Source organism: Bacillus rossius, chromosome 5, assembly GCF_032445375.1.
Source record: "Bacillus rossius redtenbacheri isolate Brsri chromosome 5, Brsri_v3, whole genome shotgun sequence".
NCBI classification, from domain to species: domain Eukaryota; kingdom Metazoa; phylum Arthropoda; class Insecta; order Phasmatodea; family Bacillidae; genus Bacillus; species Bacillus rossius.
This window is the reverse complement of record NC_086333.1, coordinates 13,197,158-13,216,739: the sequence shown is the minus strand read 5'-3', so window position 1 is coordinate 13,216,739 and position 19,582 is coordinate 13,197,158. Positions and strand designations below refer to the sequence as shown.

The 19,582-nt window shown below is 37.2% G+C and overlaps 1 protein-coding gene across 3 annotated transcripts in view; it reads left to right on the top strand.

The window, feature by feature from the left end:
* The window catches only part of LOC134531598 (5'-3' exoribonuclease 1), a 373,786-nt gene that overhangs the window by 21,529 nt on the left and 332,675 nt on the right, over positions 1-19,582 (top strand). For all 3 annotated transcript variants that reach the window (XM_063367328.1, XM_063367329.1, XM_063367330.1), the window contains exon 2: positions 546-677. In XM_063367328.1, coding sequence (XP_063223398.1) covers positions 546-677 — 132 coding nt within the window. The remainder of the gene's footprint in view (positions 1-545; positions 678-19,582) is intronic.

Below are 19,582 nucleotides of genomic sequence, written 5' to 3'. Positions count from 1 at the left end.
AGTATTTCATCTTAAGAAGTTATTACAAAATTTTCTGCAGAATGTATTTGGATAACAGACCCATTATTGCTACTGTCTTTCATGCTTTGCTCGAAGTGATGAGACAATTTTTTTCTAATACAGCAGTGCAGTTAGAAGGCTCATTTTGAACTGTAAATTCTGTCATTGTAAACCTGGAAAACATAAACTACAGCAAGGCACACTGTTATAAAACTAAAATTTATCTATTGCTCTTTTTTCAAGGAAAGTGTCTTTTTTTTTTTTTACATAATAATAGCTACCAGTTTTTATTTGTCTTGCTTTTATTTTTAATGATTAAACCTATGCTTTTATTTATCAACAGCTTATAACAACAAGTAACACACAAGGTTCTTTCTAAATAATTTTTTTTAGTTAACCATTTATAAACACAAATATAAAAATACACTCCGAGACTTGTTGCTCAGTATACTCATTGTGGTATTGAAATCAGGTTGTACAGACTTTGTTTCTTTAAAATGAGGTCACGAAGGAAGATAGTACCACATGTTTTGTGTCTGTTCCAGTTGCCTGAATTTGACAACTTATACCTGGATATGAATGGCATCATCCACATGTGCTCCCACCCTAACGACTTCGACCCTCATTTCAGAATAACAGAAGAGAAAATTTTCAAGGATATATTTCATTACATTGAGGTGATTATGTACATCTGTGTGTATATTTTTCACATTTTTTAAAATTTAATTTGTTTTTATCTTGAGCTCACAGTTGCTGTCGCCCTGGGGTTGGAAATAGCTACGCTGTGTGAGCGTCTACTAGATGTGGGCGTCACCACGTGGTTTAAGGGCACGTGGACCCGGCTATCCCCACTCAGGGCCGTGACGTAGCCCAAGTGTCACGAGGCTCGCAACCCCCTATACAACGAAATCTAACCTGCCAGCTCGCTCTAAGCGTCGGGCACACTGTAATCTTACCGCAGGATGGTTGTCTGGACTCTGCAGGCGGCCCACACGCCTCAGCCTCGGCGCAGAGAAGAACACGTGTCACGGTTTGAACAGGTTTTATTGACGGCACTCTACACCTGAATCACCCTCGTGTCTCGCAATATCACAGTCACAAAGTACCAACGGCAAAGAAATCAGCTTACGGTGGGCCAGGACACTCCAGTCTTGGCCTAGTAGTTATAATCGTTATCGGGTTCGAAATGTCCGCCCAGGGACTTAATTGATTATTAAAAAACAGTCTACCTCCCGGAGTAGGCCCCGAAGCAAAATAAAAGAATTAATTAATACCAGACGGATGTTAATGGATCAGAGATGCAACAGTTGAAGTCCACGAGGTGTAGCGACTACGTCCTACTCCGGGTGGCGATCGAGAGAGACTGGGGTTTTGCCAGGGTGTCATGGTGGCAGGAAGCTTCCTCTTTACCGTTAGTTGCCGAATGCTGTGTAAGAGATCACGTAAAAGAACAAACCCTTTACAACTAGTTACCTAAAAATTATACATGTTACCCTGATAAAACATTAATTAAAAAGCTGTTTAATATTTAAGTTTAAATGAGAGATGCCCGCGCCGGGGCTAGTTCTGGCAATGGCCGCATAGGGCGCTACTCCGTCCTTACTTACGCCGAAAGAAAACAAAACACTAGGGGTTATAATTACATAAGTAAAATTACAAATAATATTAATTAAAATATTATTTTAGAGGTGCGTGGCACTCTGCAGGGCGGGCAAACACACACACACTGGTTCCTGAAGGCGGTAGGAGATGGGGGAGGAGGGGCCGGGCGAGACGTGAGGCACACTGGGCTTAGGGAGGGCGTAGCTCCAGTCAACGTCAAAGTGAAGTGATGAGTGTTAAACAAATTGTCAGTGAACTTTTAATTAAAAGCATAGTCATTTAGGGTAACATTGAACCATATTTCCTATATTTCCTTCTGTGCAGATTTAATAACAATAAATTTTCTTAATCTCTCAGTAGAAAATATTTACCCCGGGCATTTATAATGCCTGGTTCTATGTAACAATGCATTTTATGTGGACTTAAATATACAAAATATTTTTTTTTTATTCTGGTGGAAAGTTAGCATGGCATTCAGGGTAACTTTGAACCAGTAATACAGATTCTATATAAAATGCCTTATTTTATTCTAATTTAAGGTAAAGATAATATTGCACCTGTATATTTCAGTTCCAAATTGTTACAATTTTCACAATCAGCAATGTTCAGCATCTCAAGGCTTGGATAAGTTAAATAAAACTGTAATACAAATCTTAGGCCAGATTGATAGGTTATGATTTAATGTAAAGGTAAGTAATTGTTTTGTATGATAATTATTAAGAAAACTCAAAACATATAACAATCAATTGTAAAACAATATTCTGAGTTTACTATTTGTGAATACAAACACAAAAATTAAAATATCATACTAATAAACAAATAATTATGTATTTAAAAAATAAATGCATGATGATACTAGTATATGCACAAAAACACTGCAAACAAATATGTGTACGTGATCTAGGCCTAAGTACATACATGTTCCATTTGGATAAAATAGGTACTTTTGTAGAAAACAAATTTCAGTCATACCACATCACATTTTGATTATAAATTCTGAAACCATTTTTGTACATAGTAATGTGAGAGTTTTGCATATGCCAACTGTACATTTAAGTCATTACATTATAGTTATTTTCACCTCCTTTTGGATGTATGTACGAACATGTACTGTAAGTTATTTACAATGAATTCCAAGATTATTTTCCTCAATTTTTCCTAATAAGTTTGTCTTTAAGTAAGGAATCGTTGATCTGAAAAAAAAAAATCCTGTTACTTGCTGGAATATTCAAGTCAGAAGACAATTTCATAAATACATATTACTTTTCATTCCATAAATTATCATTCAGTTCAGTCCATTTCCAATAAGCTCCAGACTTTGTCATGCACCACACTAAAACAATTCTTTCTTAACATTGTAACAACCCAGATTACAGCCTTCCTCATGCAATCCATTAATAATAATTTGTTATAAATTTTTTGTCATATTTCGGGTTAGATGTAAACTTTTAAAAGTTATTGTAAATGTAATTCTCCGGGTTTATTGTTTTTATTTCTTAAAAATTATAAATTTATATTTCAAGTATTTTTTTGCTGGCTTCTTTGTGTGGGAAGGCATGCTGACGTGATTTTCCTTAATTTTTTCCACGACAGAGCCTTTGTTTCACACGCTAGGTGTGTGAGTCACGGTCACGGGAGAGTGCGAGAAAGATACAAAATCGCTGCGTCGTGGGAACAGAAGTAAGCATTTCGTGGAAGCCTCTGTTACCATGCTCCGTGATTGGCTGAAAATTACGTCAGCGAGCCCAGGACACTGCCCGCACAAAGGAAAGGAAGGCCGTAAAGTTAGTCATTGTCTGAGCGCCGTGCCGAGAGGTCGTGGTCGGGCGATGGCTCGCATCATTTAGCAATGCTATTTTGAAGTACAGCTTAGCGGCTTTAGTCTGGGCGACGCCTAATAACTTTTTTTTTCTTTCAGACATTTAAATTAATTTGAATTTTTTGACCGTAGTCGTAGGTGAAGCCCACTGCGAAGCGACAAAGGGTTTTGTTCAGCCATCGCTGCCCGGAACTTATCTGGGCAATATAATGTAATTTGTAATAAGTCTACGTGTTTTACTCCTTTACGGAGGTACCATTTAAATTTTTGTTGTGTTCTCTATTGTACGGAATATAGTGTGATTTTTACATAAATAAATAAATAAAACAGGTAATACATCGAACATTGTGTATAAATTTCTTCTTTCTTCGTGACCTGCAACCTGTATGTTCCACTCATCACCTAATTGAGCTAGCCAGAGGTGGTGAGTGGTGACAACATCAATAATTTGCCCTGGATACATTTCACTATTATATTGCACAATAACATAGTCTTCAACATTGTACATACTTGAACAATTAGAACCACTGGCATATTCAATGTGTGATGTTCTTCTACGTTAGTACAATTATTGAGTATCATGACAGGGACATTGCTTGATTCTGCAGGAGCAGCCTCCACATCCACCTGATCGGTGCAAACTCCTGTCAAATCTCCATAATCCAACATGACTTCAGCATTTCTTTCTTCCAAAGATGATGTAGAATCAACAGATGCTCTGTAGTGGACATCACATACAGCAGGGCTCACGCTTATATTCAACTGTCTTCCAAGTGTCGACCACCTCGTACTCTTGCGTGGACAACTGCTAGATCATTTGTGCGAATATTTTCCTAGTACTGCTTGAATTCACTCCCAATATTTTCATTCACTTCAGCAAATTTGCTGTACAGCGGAAGTTTTTGTAAGACTGTTTACTTATGGAGCAGATAGATTCCTGTGCACTGAAATCCTTTTATCAGGTTCTTGAATGCTGTTTCTTCCCCTAGTTAAAGAGTATTTTTCAGCAACTGACAGAATACAGCTTTAGGAAAGGCCACCACTTTTTTCCTCACCCTTTGTTTCCCGCCAGCTAGCCAAGACTTTGTGCCAATTTGCTTTCAAGCTTGAGAAATATGCTACATCTAAGGGCTACGAAAGGTGAGTTGAATTAGGAGGAAAAAATACGAAGTGTTTGTTATTTTCCTGAGTACACTGCAAGGTCTTCATTGACATATGAGCTGACATGTTATCACCTATGAGAATCTTCCTGCCCTCATTTTGTCTTGCAATTGGGAAAAAGTGGTTTTCAAACCAGTCATCAAAAACTTTATTATCAACCCACCCGGATTTCGAAGTGTTAAGTCGTGTTCCTTCAGGTGCACCGTATATCCAGTCTGACCATTTCTGTGTTCCTTTCAGCACGAAGTAGGGTGGGATGAATTTTCCATCGGCACTGCCATAGAATATGGTAGTATAGCAGCTCTTAGTTGAATTTCTCACATGCTCAGGGTGTCGTTAACCTCTTATAAAAAGGAGTTTCCTTTTTTGTGGTACATCATGAAAACCAGTTTCATCGTAATTAAAGAGATTACTTGGGGTAACTCTGGTTACTTCGTTTTCCAAATTTTCAAGGAACTGGTTCAATACATCTTCATTGACCTGGACCCTTTTGCGTCTAATGTTAGTTTCAAATCTTTTGTTCAAAGCAGTCCTGTCTCTCCTAAGAAAAGACTGTCCCCAATCTCAGCCTGGAAAGTTCCTCTTGAATTGAGGTACTTTACGACTTTGTGAATCTAAGTAGCTTTTTGCTATACAGCGGACATCAAGGAGAGAAACTGGTGTCCCAAGATCACTTAGAGAAGCAATGTGTTCAACAAAGGAGCGCTCCTCCTCTTCCGAAAATACAGTTGGTCGACCTACGTTCTTCATGTGCTGTCCTAACAATTTATTGTGTAGCGTGTTTCGTGGTATGCCATATTTTTTTTGAAGCCTGTTTCTGACTTATCTTACCATTTTTTATGTCTTCCAGGACACTGCTTAGTTCCTCACAAACAAAACTGCTTTTCGTTCCATATCGGCAAATTCTTCGAACAGGTGAAGCTTTGGAATTCTTTGGCATTTTTTGTTCGTAGAAAAACCTAATAATAAAATGAAATACATATTAGTGCCATTTTAATCACTCGTATAATCGCTTATAATTAAAATCAATGTACAAGGACATAACCAAGTGAAACTTTACATATCTGAAGTCTTAATATATAATAATAATAATAACAATAATAATAATACAAAGTTATCTGTGAAATATTTTATCAAAATATTTCAGTAATATAAATGTTCAGTGAATCATTAGGTACATTGTATATACTTAGATTCAAGTAGCAATTAATAAATATCATTGTAAACATAGGCTACAGTTGGGTAAATAAAAATAAGTCTAACATTGAGCCGGCTCAAAGTTACACCCAAATTGTAACAAAACAATGACCTTATTGATTTATTTGCATAGACAATGTTATAAGATAAACTAATGCTAACTTATAGTAAATTCATCAATTAAAATAGAAAGAACAAATAATAATCATTACAAAATAACTTACAGGCATCACTTAAAATCAGCCTTTTATTGTGGGCTTGTAAACAGCACTCGAAAAACTGTTTATAGAACAAAGAGGTTAAACATAATGGATACCAACTTCAAATCTCAAAGATAGAGAAAAAAATCAGTTTCACTATATCCTCAACAGGTGGCAGAGGCAAAAATAAACTTGTTTTTGAAAAACAAACACATTGTTTTTTATGTGGTGGTGCAAAGTTGACCCCGATGGTTCAAAGTTACCCTGAATGACTGTACTCAAATAGTTTTTCGTTATTAATTTACATCAAGTAAAGAAAGAGTCTCTTGTGAATTAGAAAATGTAACTGTGGTACTTGACTGAAAGGAAAGGTAGTTATGTGAGAAAAAGAAAATCATACAGTATTTTTATAATGAATCAATTTACTCATTTTTGACGTGATAACGTCTTATAATTCAATGAATGCCGGCTGTACGCATGAAAAAGCATGACTTATTGTCACGTTCCGCCTGAGCCGAGCGTGCGAGAGCGCGGAACAAGCGATACAGAGGCACGATCGGCTTGTGACGCATCTATCTCTCTTCCACTCCATCGGCCGATGCGTCCGAGTAGAAGAGACACAGCGGCAGCACACAACCTACACGTGAACTGTTTTGTCAACTGTTTATAAAGTGAAGTGAAAAGTTAATGTGGTTTCCATTGTTTATTACAACAACAAATGATGCAAAAAAGGTGATTAATTCTTGCATTTTAAGAATTTGATTAGCGATATAATCTCATATTTTTGTTCTATTAGTGAAAAGTTAATGTGGTTTCCATTGTTTATTACAACAACAAATGATGCAAAAAAGGTGATTAATTCTTGCATTTTAAGAATTCGATTAGCGATATAATCTCATATTTTTGTTCTATTTTTATTTAAAAAAAGTAGCATCGGTCGGCGAGTGCAGTTATAATAGGTTATGTTACAGTTTTGACTAAAAAATTATTATCTCATATAAATGATCGTATAAAAAGTCAACTGCTTTTATTTAGTATTCAATGAAAATAATTTTAATTTTCAATTAACTCCTTCTTTGTATTATACAAAATAATGATAATTCAGTGATGATAATTCAATTAAATTTATAAAAGTATGCAATTTTTCATCAATGTTTTCTTATGACGTTATCACGTAAAATTATCGTCCGTAAACTGATTTTACAGACGACCCCCCTTTTTTATATTTTAAATTCAACATTTATGTGCTTAACTTAAAAAGCTGAATTGAAGTATATTGTGATTCATGTTTAAAAAGTCATTGGTAAATTATTTTGTTAATTTTTGAACATTTCAAATTATGTTCTGGTGGAGCAAAGGCATTCTATACTTTAAAAATTATAAGAACACGTACTGTGGAAGAACTGAAATGGCACATGATTTTTATGCTACTACAAGCACTCTGTGCACTGTTACATCCAAATAATGATTAAAACTGCAGTCCTAAGTAATATTTTCACACTTTACAAAAATGTTTAAATTTTCACTTTATATCTCGAAAATGGTGTATTGTAGAGAGAAAAAAATGAATATATCAAACTCATTGCAAATTTATTAATGAATAAAAATTGTCTACTAAATATTTTGACTCTCTAAACATTTTAATTTTATCGCCACACTACCTTTTATGCCCTAACTGATGGAAACAGCTTGGTTGGCAAACTATGCTCTGTATATTAACTGTGTCACTTGACCAGTTTTGACTGCTAGTTTATACTGCAGCATGAACCACAGGGGTATGACATGAGACAGGATATAAGTTTGTAATGGTGTGGGGCGTTAAGGGGGGAGGGGGAGAGAGCGCTAATGGTGTTCGTCATGTGGTCCCTTCCAATGTCTCTCCATTTCCTGTGGTTGTTAAGGCTTCCATCCTCCCTGATTCTTACGTCTACAGCCACATTCCCTGTGTCATTTTAGTGAGGTAATACTGTAATTGGTCAATAACGGAAGCTTAGATTTGAAAACAATATGTACATCGTACTAGCAGTATTCCTACTGCTATGTAGATTACAATTTTACAAAATAGTGGCACATGTGCTGTCACGTAGAAACTTAATACTGAAATGTGCACATTTTCTGACTTAACGCTATAGCTACCTTTGCAATAGATTTGATTTTTCTCTTTTGGAGAGCGATTAACTTGAGACTTCTATACTTAGCAATTGAAATACATTACCTACAGTCAAACCTAGTGTTTGCATTTTCATTATTAACATTTTCCCGCAAGTAGCAACATTTTATTTGGGTCCCATTTACATGACATTAAATGTAATGCAATACTTTCATACACATTTTCAGTTATCTGTGCCATTTCTGCTGTGTAGCGAGCATGAAAATGTAGCCAGCACTGGTTGGCATAGTGTTTGGTTAGATTGATGCCTGTATAGAGTCCGTGCACGTAGTTGAGTATCTATATTGATAGCTCACTGATTGCATTCAGCGTGCACACATGGTCTTGTGCTGAGTAAACTGTATTTTATAGCTGGCACTCTTTCATGGTTAGTGTTTACTACAATGATAGTTATCGGTATGCTAAGTTAGTTTCATCTTGGATTTGTGTCACAGTTTTGGTTGTCATGACATGCCCCGGATGCCACGGACTGGGGCGCAGAGGGCACAGATGTCTCAGAGAGTGACAGGTACATGGTCCCTCGTTCCTCACCGGGGCGTCAGGATGTTTTCGATGTGCATGTGGCCGGAGGGCTAGCTTGGACTCCATGGGTGTCGTTACCATCCTGGCGCCTGTCCCTGGTCTTGGGTATCCATGACACAGTGCCAAGCCTCTGGGTAGGGTGCATGACAATCAATTTATTTTAAGTTGATACAAAATAACATTTTTGTTTCATAATATTTATTTACTAGTTATATGGAGTCACCTTAAATTAAATGCTAAATAACTATATTTGTTTGATGCAGTTTAGCAGTAAATGAAGATGAAACTACCTGATCTTCAGACCAATAATACCTAAATTTTAGTTTGTTGACCAAAACAATATGCAAAACTATGGAAAATAATATCTTGTTTATGAAGTAGATTGGTTAACCACCTGTTCTACAGAGAATTGGTTTCGTTTTGTTCTGTAGACATAGTGACTGAATTGCTGATGCTGTATTCCGGTTAGTTTCAGATTTTATAAGCTTCATTATTGAACTATCAAAGTACACTGACTGAAACCATCAAATTCAGTAGAAGAGTGATCAGTGGGTGCAGTTATTTTAATTACTTCTTCTAAAACCGTCAAAGGAGGCTGGTCATCAATTGCACACCAAGTAGAGTTGTGCTGGCGAGGTGTAGTGAAAGACACGGTTGTGGTAGTGGTTCTTTTGATATTACCATTGCAACAGTTATGTTTACTAACAGTGCGCAATTGTACATATTAGATTTTTTCCATACCTACACGCAAAAAAAAAAGTGCTACATTGTCGTTTAAACTATGCTGCACTCTTTACAGAAATTAAACACCATAGAAATATAAATACAAGATAACAACTGTCAGGACGTGTATATACGTCCTTCGGATATTGAGAGAGCTAGTGTAGGACATGCGTGATGCTTCCAATGGTTTCAGTGTGTTAAGTTAATGCCCTAGTACAATGTGATGATTCCCGGTTTTGCTGTTCTGTGCTGCTGCCAATTATAAAATCACGCTGATGTGTTGTGATACTGCAGTTGAGATGGTCTATATTTACCATTTAAAAATGTGGCGAATATACAGGTCAGGAATGATAGCGTAATTAATCATATATAGTTTTATTTATTAACTAATATTACACTATTTCTTAAAATAAAAAAGTTTAAATGTCTCTCTACAAATTAGTCACACTTTCATAAGTCTGCTATATACAGTAAACTCTTGATTATTTGTGTTAATGGGGATCTACCAATTTGTTTCTGTCTGCTGGATAGGCGGCAGTCACCCACTCCTCTCCCCCTCCCCTTCCTTGTATTTAATTTTTCTACCTCCCAGGCATCAAGCTATACTTTCTTTCTAGTTTCTTGACATTTCATAAAACTAGCACACAGAAAAACTTGTTCCAGGCTGGAGAAATATTTAAGTAGTGCTTCAATACACCAATTCCGAGAGGTCTGCTTTTCACAGACCTTACACAGACACAGCAAAGTTTCCATAAATCAAAGATGGATGGAGCAATACAAGCACATTTTGTGGAGCCTTGGTTGCAGTGTTCATCATGAAGTATTGCAGTTACAAGCGTGTGAAATAAACAGCACAAGAAAACTATTGTTAGAGTCATGAAAATCTGTCATGATAGATAATTTAAAGATTGTTGCCTTTACGTACGTGGCTAGTTCATAGTCATTTACAGCAGCTGATGAAGCAAAGTTAACTCAACACTGTTGAAGATAAAATTGTGCACATACAAATTCTGGTTAGTTTTTTTTTAGTTACTTCCGGTGTCTCTCCAGCTGAATGCGAGCCAGTCACATGACTTGCTGGGCTCCTGCTGGGCAGACAGCGGGCAGAAATTAGCACAACAGCACGCGGAACAAACAAGACAAATACTGGAGACATGGAGCAGCAGTCAGGGCATCCCCCTCAGGTTGTGACCAGACCAAACAGCTTTTTGACATTGTGATAGGATGTTTAAAAATATAGAACAGCCAAGCAGAGAAGTGCACCGGAGCGATGCTATAGTTTTTTTACAGCTTTAGAATATAAAAAACTAATAATTATCTTAATTTAAGCACGGATGATTGGGAGTTTAATGTACTCTCCCCACTGGAGCTCAGCTTGACAGTGGTGCTCCTTACCACGCACCTCTGACCCAACATGCTGCTTCAAACTACTCACTCATCTCCCACACACACAACACTGCACCAGATGCTTTGATGCTCCTATATTTGTACATGAAACCCGTCACTCATCAATAGCTATCGCTGGCCAAGGGTTCACTCAAACTCTTATCTTCACTACCCGAGAATTCTCACATCCTGCTGCAGGTCAGCATCCATCTGTTATACACCTGCCAAGTCCCACCCTGGAAAAGTTTCGTAGCTCTCCAAAGTGTCTTGTCATTAGAATCTCAGACTTATATAACATTCGAAGCTGTGAGAATAATGGCATCCTAGTTACACCACTTTACACTGTCGGGGCTCTGGGAATGTGCCAAACACTCGAGAGACATGGAGAATCTCCTGAGCTCAATGGGAGTTGGGGAGAACATGTGTCTCATGTTTACACCAAGCATTCTACATCCTGACTGCACATCAACCATTGGTAGCACATAGTCGTAGAGCGATGTTGGGGGGGGGGGTCCTCCAGGGATCCTGCAGGGTGGTGCATGAGCCGGCCTCGTCTCTAGTAGCTTGGCAATACTGCCCCCTCCTTACAACTGTTGTCCAGAACAGGTAACGCATCTCTTCTGGCGTATTCTCTCAATCGGTCCAAATGTACCACTTTCATTCATCCATCTTGCCTCTCTGAATGCGGTAGATCACATCATTTAGTCATTTTAACACTTCATATTGGCCTTTCCATGCTGCTTGATGGATAGGGCACCTGCCTTTCCTTCGTTGTGGATTGTATAGCCATCCATGTCTCCTTTTTGAAATTCGGTCAAGTTAGGCTTTATACAGGCTGTATCAAAATTCATGTTACAACGCTTGAGGGTAGAAAGCTCTTATTATTTGCAACCATTTTTGCCAGTAAACATGTTGCCGGAAACGCGTAGTTAAGCCCCTGTAGCCCCAAAAAGAGTCAGCGTAGGCAACCCATTGTAGAGTGTTATGTTGTGGATGTGCGGGTGTTCGAGTAGAGAAATAACCTTTTTAATCGTGGCACAGATTTTAATTTCACTCTGAAATCAATCACAGCTTCGGCTTTGTTTCACAACATAAAAATTGTTGCATACGTTTTAACAACGTGACAGCCTAAAGCAACGGCTTAAAAACACGCCCACCTTGAGCGACACAGAGGTGGCAACGGCGAATCATGTTTTCACGGATACGCTGGAGCATGTGTGGAGTCGACCTTATGATTTTGAACGCTTCAATGATTCGCTGTGTAAGCTCTTATACCGTTTCTACTGGCGTAGCGTAGATAAGACCTTTTACGTAACCCCACAGAAAGAAATCTAACGGGGTTAGGTCCGGTGACCTTGGCGGCCATGCGACAGGGCCCGCTCATCCAATCCATTGGTTTGGAAATGTTTGGTTTAAATACTCTCGCAATTGCAGGGAAAAATGAGGTGGTGCCCCGTCATGTTGGTACCACATCACACGTCGGACATGCAATGGAACCTCTTCAAGAAGACCTGGTAGTTCGTTCTGAAGGAAGTGGAGGTATCCGGCGCCGGTAAGTCGTGGCGGAAGAAAAAAAGGCCCGATGAGTACGCTGTCAATAATACCGGCCCACACATTAACTGAAAAACGTTCCTGGCGAGCTGTAACACACGTTGCATGCGGATTGACATCATTCCAAACATGACTGTTGTGCGAATTGAGATTTGCGTCTTGAGTGAACTTGGCTTCATCGCTGAATAAAACCACTAACTCAGGGTTCCTCAGTACTCTTCGAATGTACCAACGAGAAAAGGTAATGCGAAGAGGATAGTCCGCCGGACCCATGTGTTGCACTTTTTGAAGGTGGTACGGGTACAAGAGTTGCTCATGAAGAACTCGCCAAACAGCCATTTTGTCAGCGTCCATATCGGAACCTTCTGCCCTTGTGCTTGTATCCAAACTCTCCTCAAATCTCTGAAGTACATCTTCTTCAAAAATGAGAGTACGAACCGTGCGTGGAGCACCAGTATTTGGTCTTGTGACGGCACATGTACCAGTATCACGCATTCGCTGAGTACGTCTTGCAAACATGGTGTGAGCTTGAATCCTACGACCCGGATATCATTCTTCGTACAGACGAAGGGTTGCTCGTCCATTTTGTTTAGCTTCCCCGTAAACAAGCAGAATGTTTGTGTACTCACTAAACGTATACTCCATTGAGCTCCATTAAAACGTCGCCCTTTTCAGAACCACAGCGAAAGAAATGACACCACGAGTTTGCTTGTACGACAGAACAGTCAACGACAGACCACCAGTGATATCAAAACACACTGCGACACTGCGATGTCACGCTGCGCAGTGCTATGGCACGGCACGAACGTAAGAAAAGAGGTGAGGGCGCCACCAACGGAAGTAAAAAGGGGTGGGGTCAGCATTCGACATCGTACAGTCCTCTCGAGCGCTGCCCGGCGTCGTAAACACGTAATTAACCACAGCATTGTCTGTCTCGCACAAAGCCCAACGGGTTGCCTACACTGACTCTTTCTGGGGCTACAGGGGCTTAACTACGTGTTTCCGGAATCATGTTTATTGGCAAAAATGGTTGCAAGTTGCGGCCCGGTGTTGCAGTTGCGGCCCGGTGTTCAGAGCAGACGGACGTGTGCGCACTCGCTCGGCGGCTCTATGTTCGTTCAGACGTGATCTGTGCCGGTAGTGATTTCTTTTCATCATTAATTCTTCGATAATCGAATAACCTGATTTCCAGGGGTTTCCATTGCCCTATAATGAAGATCGCGCATTGATTTTAAGTCAAGAAATCAACATGTTTAGATCTCCTAAGAAGACGGGACAAAAGGATTCTGAACTAAAACAACAGGAAGCCTTGAAATACTCTCGGAAGGACTTCATTGTGAACTTCAAACAACCACCTGCAATATGGATGATTTATGTACTATTGTTAAATCACTTTGTATTAAAGTAGATGAGCTCAGAAGTGAAAACCAAGTACTGAAGACCCTACTGATGGATTCACGAGCTGAAACAGCTGAGATCAAAAATGAGCTTTCTCAGATTAATCAAAAATTGACTCTTAAAAATGATATGGAAAAATCATATAGTCGAGCACTCATAAATTCTTCCAACAGCAAGAAAGCTGCCCGTGTGGAAATCCCGGTTCTTTCGGGTGACCGGAGCCAGTCCAGTCAGAACAATAGCCAGAACAGTGACCTACTTTCAACTCAGCGGGATTCTCGTGACGGCACGGGGTCTAGCAAAAACATGCCACCTGTGGACAATGACGGCTTTACAGTGATGCAACATAGGCGCAAAGCTAACGGGAACACTGTCGGTAAACAAGATCACGACCGGAAGAAAACGCCGACACAAGTGGGGATAAGGAATGTGTCTACACTTAAAACTGTATCCAAACCAAAATTCAGAAGAACAAAAGCATTATTTGTTACAAGGTTTGATCCATCTGTGAATGAACAGGAAATTACCGATTACATTTCCAATGAACTTAATCTATCCCAAGTGAAGGTAACCAAACTAATATCAAAATTTAATTCCTATGCATCCTTTCATATTTCTGTATTGGAGGAAGACTTTTTAAGGATCAATAATATAGTTTTTTGGCCAAGTGGGTGCTTAATTAGCCCTTTCTACGGGAAGTTGCACCCAGATCAAATAATTAACGTCTCTGAATCAACGAATCCGACTGAAGTCAGTAAATCCAGCCCGCAGCCCTTAATTGCGTTTGTGCCTGCATCTACATCTACCTCATCTACATCTGCTTCTAATTCATCCCGGGTGTCTGGAGGAACACCTCTACCTTAATATTTCTCCTGCATTCAGTTTATAAGGAGTGTGTCATTTTTTATCAAAATGTCAGAGGACTAAGAACCAAATCAACAGTCTTTTCTGACAACCTTCTTACTTCTGATTATAATATAATTTGTTTAACTGAAACCTGGTTCCACGAAACGAGTATAAATTCGCATTATTTCTCAGACAAATATCTTATATTTAGAAAGGATAGAGATTCTCTACTGACATTGAAAAAACGTGGTGGTGGTGTGCTAATAGCGGTAAATAAACTTAAATTTGCTTCAGTTGAGCTAATTAATACACTTGATTATCCTGGTGTGGAAGCCGTATGGATTAAAATTAAAAGTAATTCATGTAAACAAGTTATTATTGGTACTATCTACTTACCGCCTAACACATCGTTAACTACGTATTTATCGTATTTTGAATATCTTGAAGACAAACTTTCGTCCCTTCAAGATGAAATACTGATCCTTGGTGACTTCAACGTTCCTGGTATCGACTGGTCCAATTATAACTTACAAGTGAACACTAATCGTAAGGCACAGAGTCTTCTCAATTTCGCTTCTAGCCTCTGCCTTATCCAATACAACAACACTCAGCCTCCCCCTAATCTTTTAGATTTAATTTTTTCTAACTCATCAATCTGTGAAGTGTCTCAAGCAACTGATCCACTCGTAAAAGAAGACTTCTATCATCCAGCATTATTTATAAAATTAATTTTAGACTCTTTACCATATGAGTCTAATTCTTCGACTAATTTCAAAAATTATATAAATGGGGATTATCTTGGTCTCTTTAGTTCCATAAAAAATTTTGATTGGTCTTTATTCTATAAGTCTACAGATGTTAATTTTTTAGTGGATCAACTCTCTAACTGCATATGTAACAGTATGAATGAATTTATTCCTGTTATTTCTAAAAAATCTACTAAATACCCTTGCTGGTTCTCTAGTGAATTAATATTTAATCTAAAAGCTAAAAAACACTTCCATAAATTACAGAAAAGAAACATGATCTACTATTCCCAATTTTCATTCTACAGGAAGCAAGTTAAATATCTAATCAAACGTGACAAAATCAATTGGACTCGACATATTAATAACAAAGTAAGGTCTTATCCTAAAAAGTTCTGGCGCTATGTAAAAATAATGAGAAATGGTTACCGTGAAGAGTATTCTCTCAAGGTTAATGATGTTGTGTCTTCTGACCCTGTTTTGCTATCTAATACCTTTGCTGAATATTTTTCTAATGTATATTCATCTACTAATCACAATCATAATGTTAATGTATCTGCGTCAAACCATGATACCATTTTGGTACCCGTTATTTCTGAAAGTCTTGTGCTTTGGGGTATTAAATCCCTAAAATCTTCTATGTCATGCGGTCCTGATGGAATACCTAACTTTGTTCTTAAAGGCTGTTCATACATATTAACACCACTTCTTAAACATTTATTTAACGTAAGTTTGAAAAGTCAAACGTTCCCCACCAAATGGAAAATAGCAAGGGTAATTCCCATTCTCAAAAGCGGTTCTAAATTAAAGGTATCTAACTACCGTCCTATTTCCATCCTTAATGGTTTGTCTAAAATATTTGAAAAAATTATCTTTAAATTCTTAAATTTCCCAATGAAAAACCGACTATCTCCTTCACAACATGGTTTTAGAACTGGTATGACCACAGCAACCAACCTTGTGTCCTTTCTGAATCCTATTTATTATGAGGTAACAAATAGGGGTCAGGTAGATGCCTGCTACTTTGACCTTGCGAAAGCATTCGACACTGTTAATCATGATATTTTACTCAGTAAACTTGCTAAATTTGGTTTATGTGGCAATTTTGTAACCTGGTTTTCCGACTACCTTCATAATAGATGCTTTTTTGTTTCCATCAACAACAGTTATTCTTCATATTTTAAAGTTCCATCTGGGGTCCCGCAGGGTGGCACTCTCTCTCCATTACTTTTCAATATTTTCATTGATGATATTACATTTGTACCTAAACATTCGAGTGGTGTATTGTTTGCCGATGATTTTAAAATTTCCAGAAGTATTAACTCTATCAATGACTGCTTGTTACTTGAAATTGATATACATGAAATTAATAAATGGTGCTTATTAATTTAGTAACTCTTAACACAAGTAAAACAAAAATTATCTCCTTCACAAGGAAATATCATCCTGTAAAATATGATTATGTTCTTAACAATAAAATAATCCCAATCACTTCTTCTATAAAAGATTTAGGTATACTACTTGACTCAAAATTATATTTTCACTTGCATGTAAATTACTTAGTTACTAGTTCAAATAGAACATTAGCATTAATCAAATATATTACGTTCTATGCTACAAACAGTGACTCTCTTCTTTGTCTTTATTTATCACTTGTTAGATCTAAGTTAGAATATTGTTCAGTTATTTGTAATTCAATTAATCCTTCCGATAGCAATAAATTAGAATCCATTCAGAATAAATTTGATAAAATAATTAAACTTAAAAACTTTCTCTCAGATTACTATGGATTCTCTTTCTGAACGCCGTATCTATCTGGATTATGTATTTATTAAAAACTGTTACTGTTCAAAATTAAATTGTAAGTCCATTCTTGATAATACTGACATTAGAATTCCCCAATTTAACAGCCGTTTAACTTCTACCTTATGTACATACCATAAAAAGAATGATATAATTTTTCGACTCATTTCTAATTTCAATAAAATTGATCATCTTAATCTGTGAAAGTGTAGCTAGGTAATAATTTATTTTTTTTTAAAATTAATTTTTACATAAGCCTGCAATTAGTAATTTCATTATACTGTAATGTCTATGTTTTGTATTTCTTTTTATGCATTTTATATTTTGATGTTTATTTTTAATAGTTATACTTATTTTAACTTTACTTGTTTGTTTGTATTTTGTTTGTATTGTTTATATGTTGTCCTTGTATATATGTGTTGTGCCCACCGCTAAAGCCCTCGGCTGTTGGTGGGCATGTTACAAAATTAAATAAATAAATAAATAAATAAATAAATAATAAGAGCTTTCTACCCTCAAGCGTTGTAACATGAATTTTGATACAACCTGTATAGTATCTTGTCTTCATCTGGTTTGTAGCTAATCAAAGGTTTTAACAAACCTCATTGTTTATCAGTGTCATACACACCTCCAGATGATAAGTGTAGTTGGTGGTGCTGGTCAACTATTGGCAAGGATGGCCAGACTTGACATCACAACCTAGCTTCAACTCCTGTCCAAACACAATACTTGCAGAGGTCTGTCCATTCGAGTCATGAATGGCAGCCCTGTATGCCATCATGAATAACTGGATTAGTTGATTCCAATCTTGTTAATGGTCAGCCACAACCTTGGCTAGGTTGGCTTGGCTTCTAGGGTTTTGTTTTACCTTTCCACCTGCCATCAGACTGAGGATGTAAGGCTGTAAACGGGCCTTCTCTATCAAAACATTTATTGCTTATTATAAATCAATTTGACTTTGAATGACTCAAAAGTAATTAGACTCGTTCTAATGTGTTTATAGAATAAAAGCAAAAGAACGAATCATTTTATATTAATTTGTGGGCGCCAACAACTTCTAAGAAGTTGTAATACTGAGTAAACGTTAAAAGTATTTAGATATGTCGACTTGATTATGAATGACACAATATTCGCAACGTGATCGGAAAATAACCGTTATCAGTTTTCAGTGACATTCCACAATTATCAACAGATATTCATAATTTGTTTAGTACCAGTAAAGTAGTATCAACCTCTTTGAACCTATTTTATTGCAAGTTTTCAACCAGCAAATGTTTACTATACAAAATTTATTAATTTTTTTTATTTTCCTGACTATTCAGTAGGTAGATCTGGGTATGTTGTGGAAAAATTCGTAAGTTCATTAGATTAGGTGACATACAACCTTTTAAACTTTAACTCAAGTTGTCAATAGACTTAAGCAATCTGGTATGGTGTAAAGAGTATTTAAACTGATTTCACGTGATGTTAACTATTCCAGTGTGTTAGTTTTTGCAAAGCTAGTAAGTTTTGTAAAATTCCTTTACCAATATCTGACCGACCTGTTAGTATAGTTCAGTAGTAACGAACTATGCATTACGATGTCTGTCTTCGTTATACGGGAACTCATCAACGAATATTTCGCGTCTTCATCCTTGAAACGCCACTCCGCTGTTTCGTGTCTTCGTCCTGGAAACGCCTCTCGTTGTTCGTCTTCGTCCTGGGAACGCCTCTCGTTATTTGTCTTCGTCCTGGGAACGCCTCTCGCTGTTTCCGGATGGTCTCGTACAGTCGATTATTCAGAATATTTCTTTCTTCCTCCTGGGAATGCCTCAATATTATTTCCAATCTTCGTAGTTGTGATTCATAGTCTTCATCCTGGGAACGCCTCGATGTTTCTTATAATCTTCGTACAAATACTAATTCTTCTTCAATCCAATAAATATTTCCAAATTATCAATATTATCAATGTCTCCTATTATTTCCTGCCATGATTCAAAGTGTTCCAACAGTCATAATTCCAATTTCTTCAGTAATGTAATATCACGTCTTGCTTATCCGAAGGTTCCTATATCAATTCTCTTTTTCGTTTTCTCACTTAAAATTCCAAACAAACTTTTATTTTTCAGCAATAGTTTTTGTTATATTTTTTCGACCAATACCAGATTGTTTTACAAACTCTTAGTCATATAATATTAAACATGAACTTTGAAAATACCATCCTTATTGGTTAAACCAAATAGCTCATTCCTTGAGCAAAGAAGTTTTACATTAAAAGATATAAATACAAAATTACTAACTTATGGTTCATAGAGAAATAAAGAAATGTGCACTGAAGTGAAATTATAAAATATGATACATTAATTTAATTCCTCCATCTTGTTATGTAAAGTTGACAAGTTCAACCTTTATAGCTGGGGTTTGGTTTTCTTTATCCCAAGTAACCGACACACTTGTGGAATTTTGTCAGTCAAAAAAG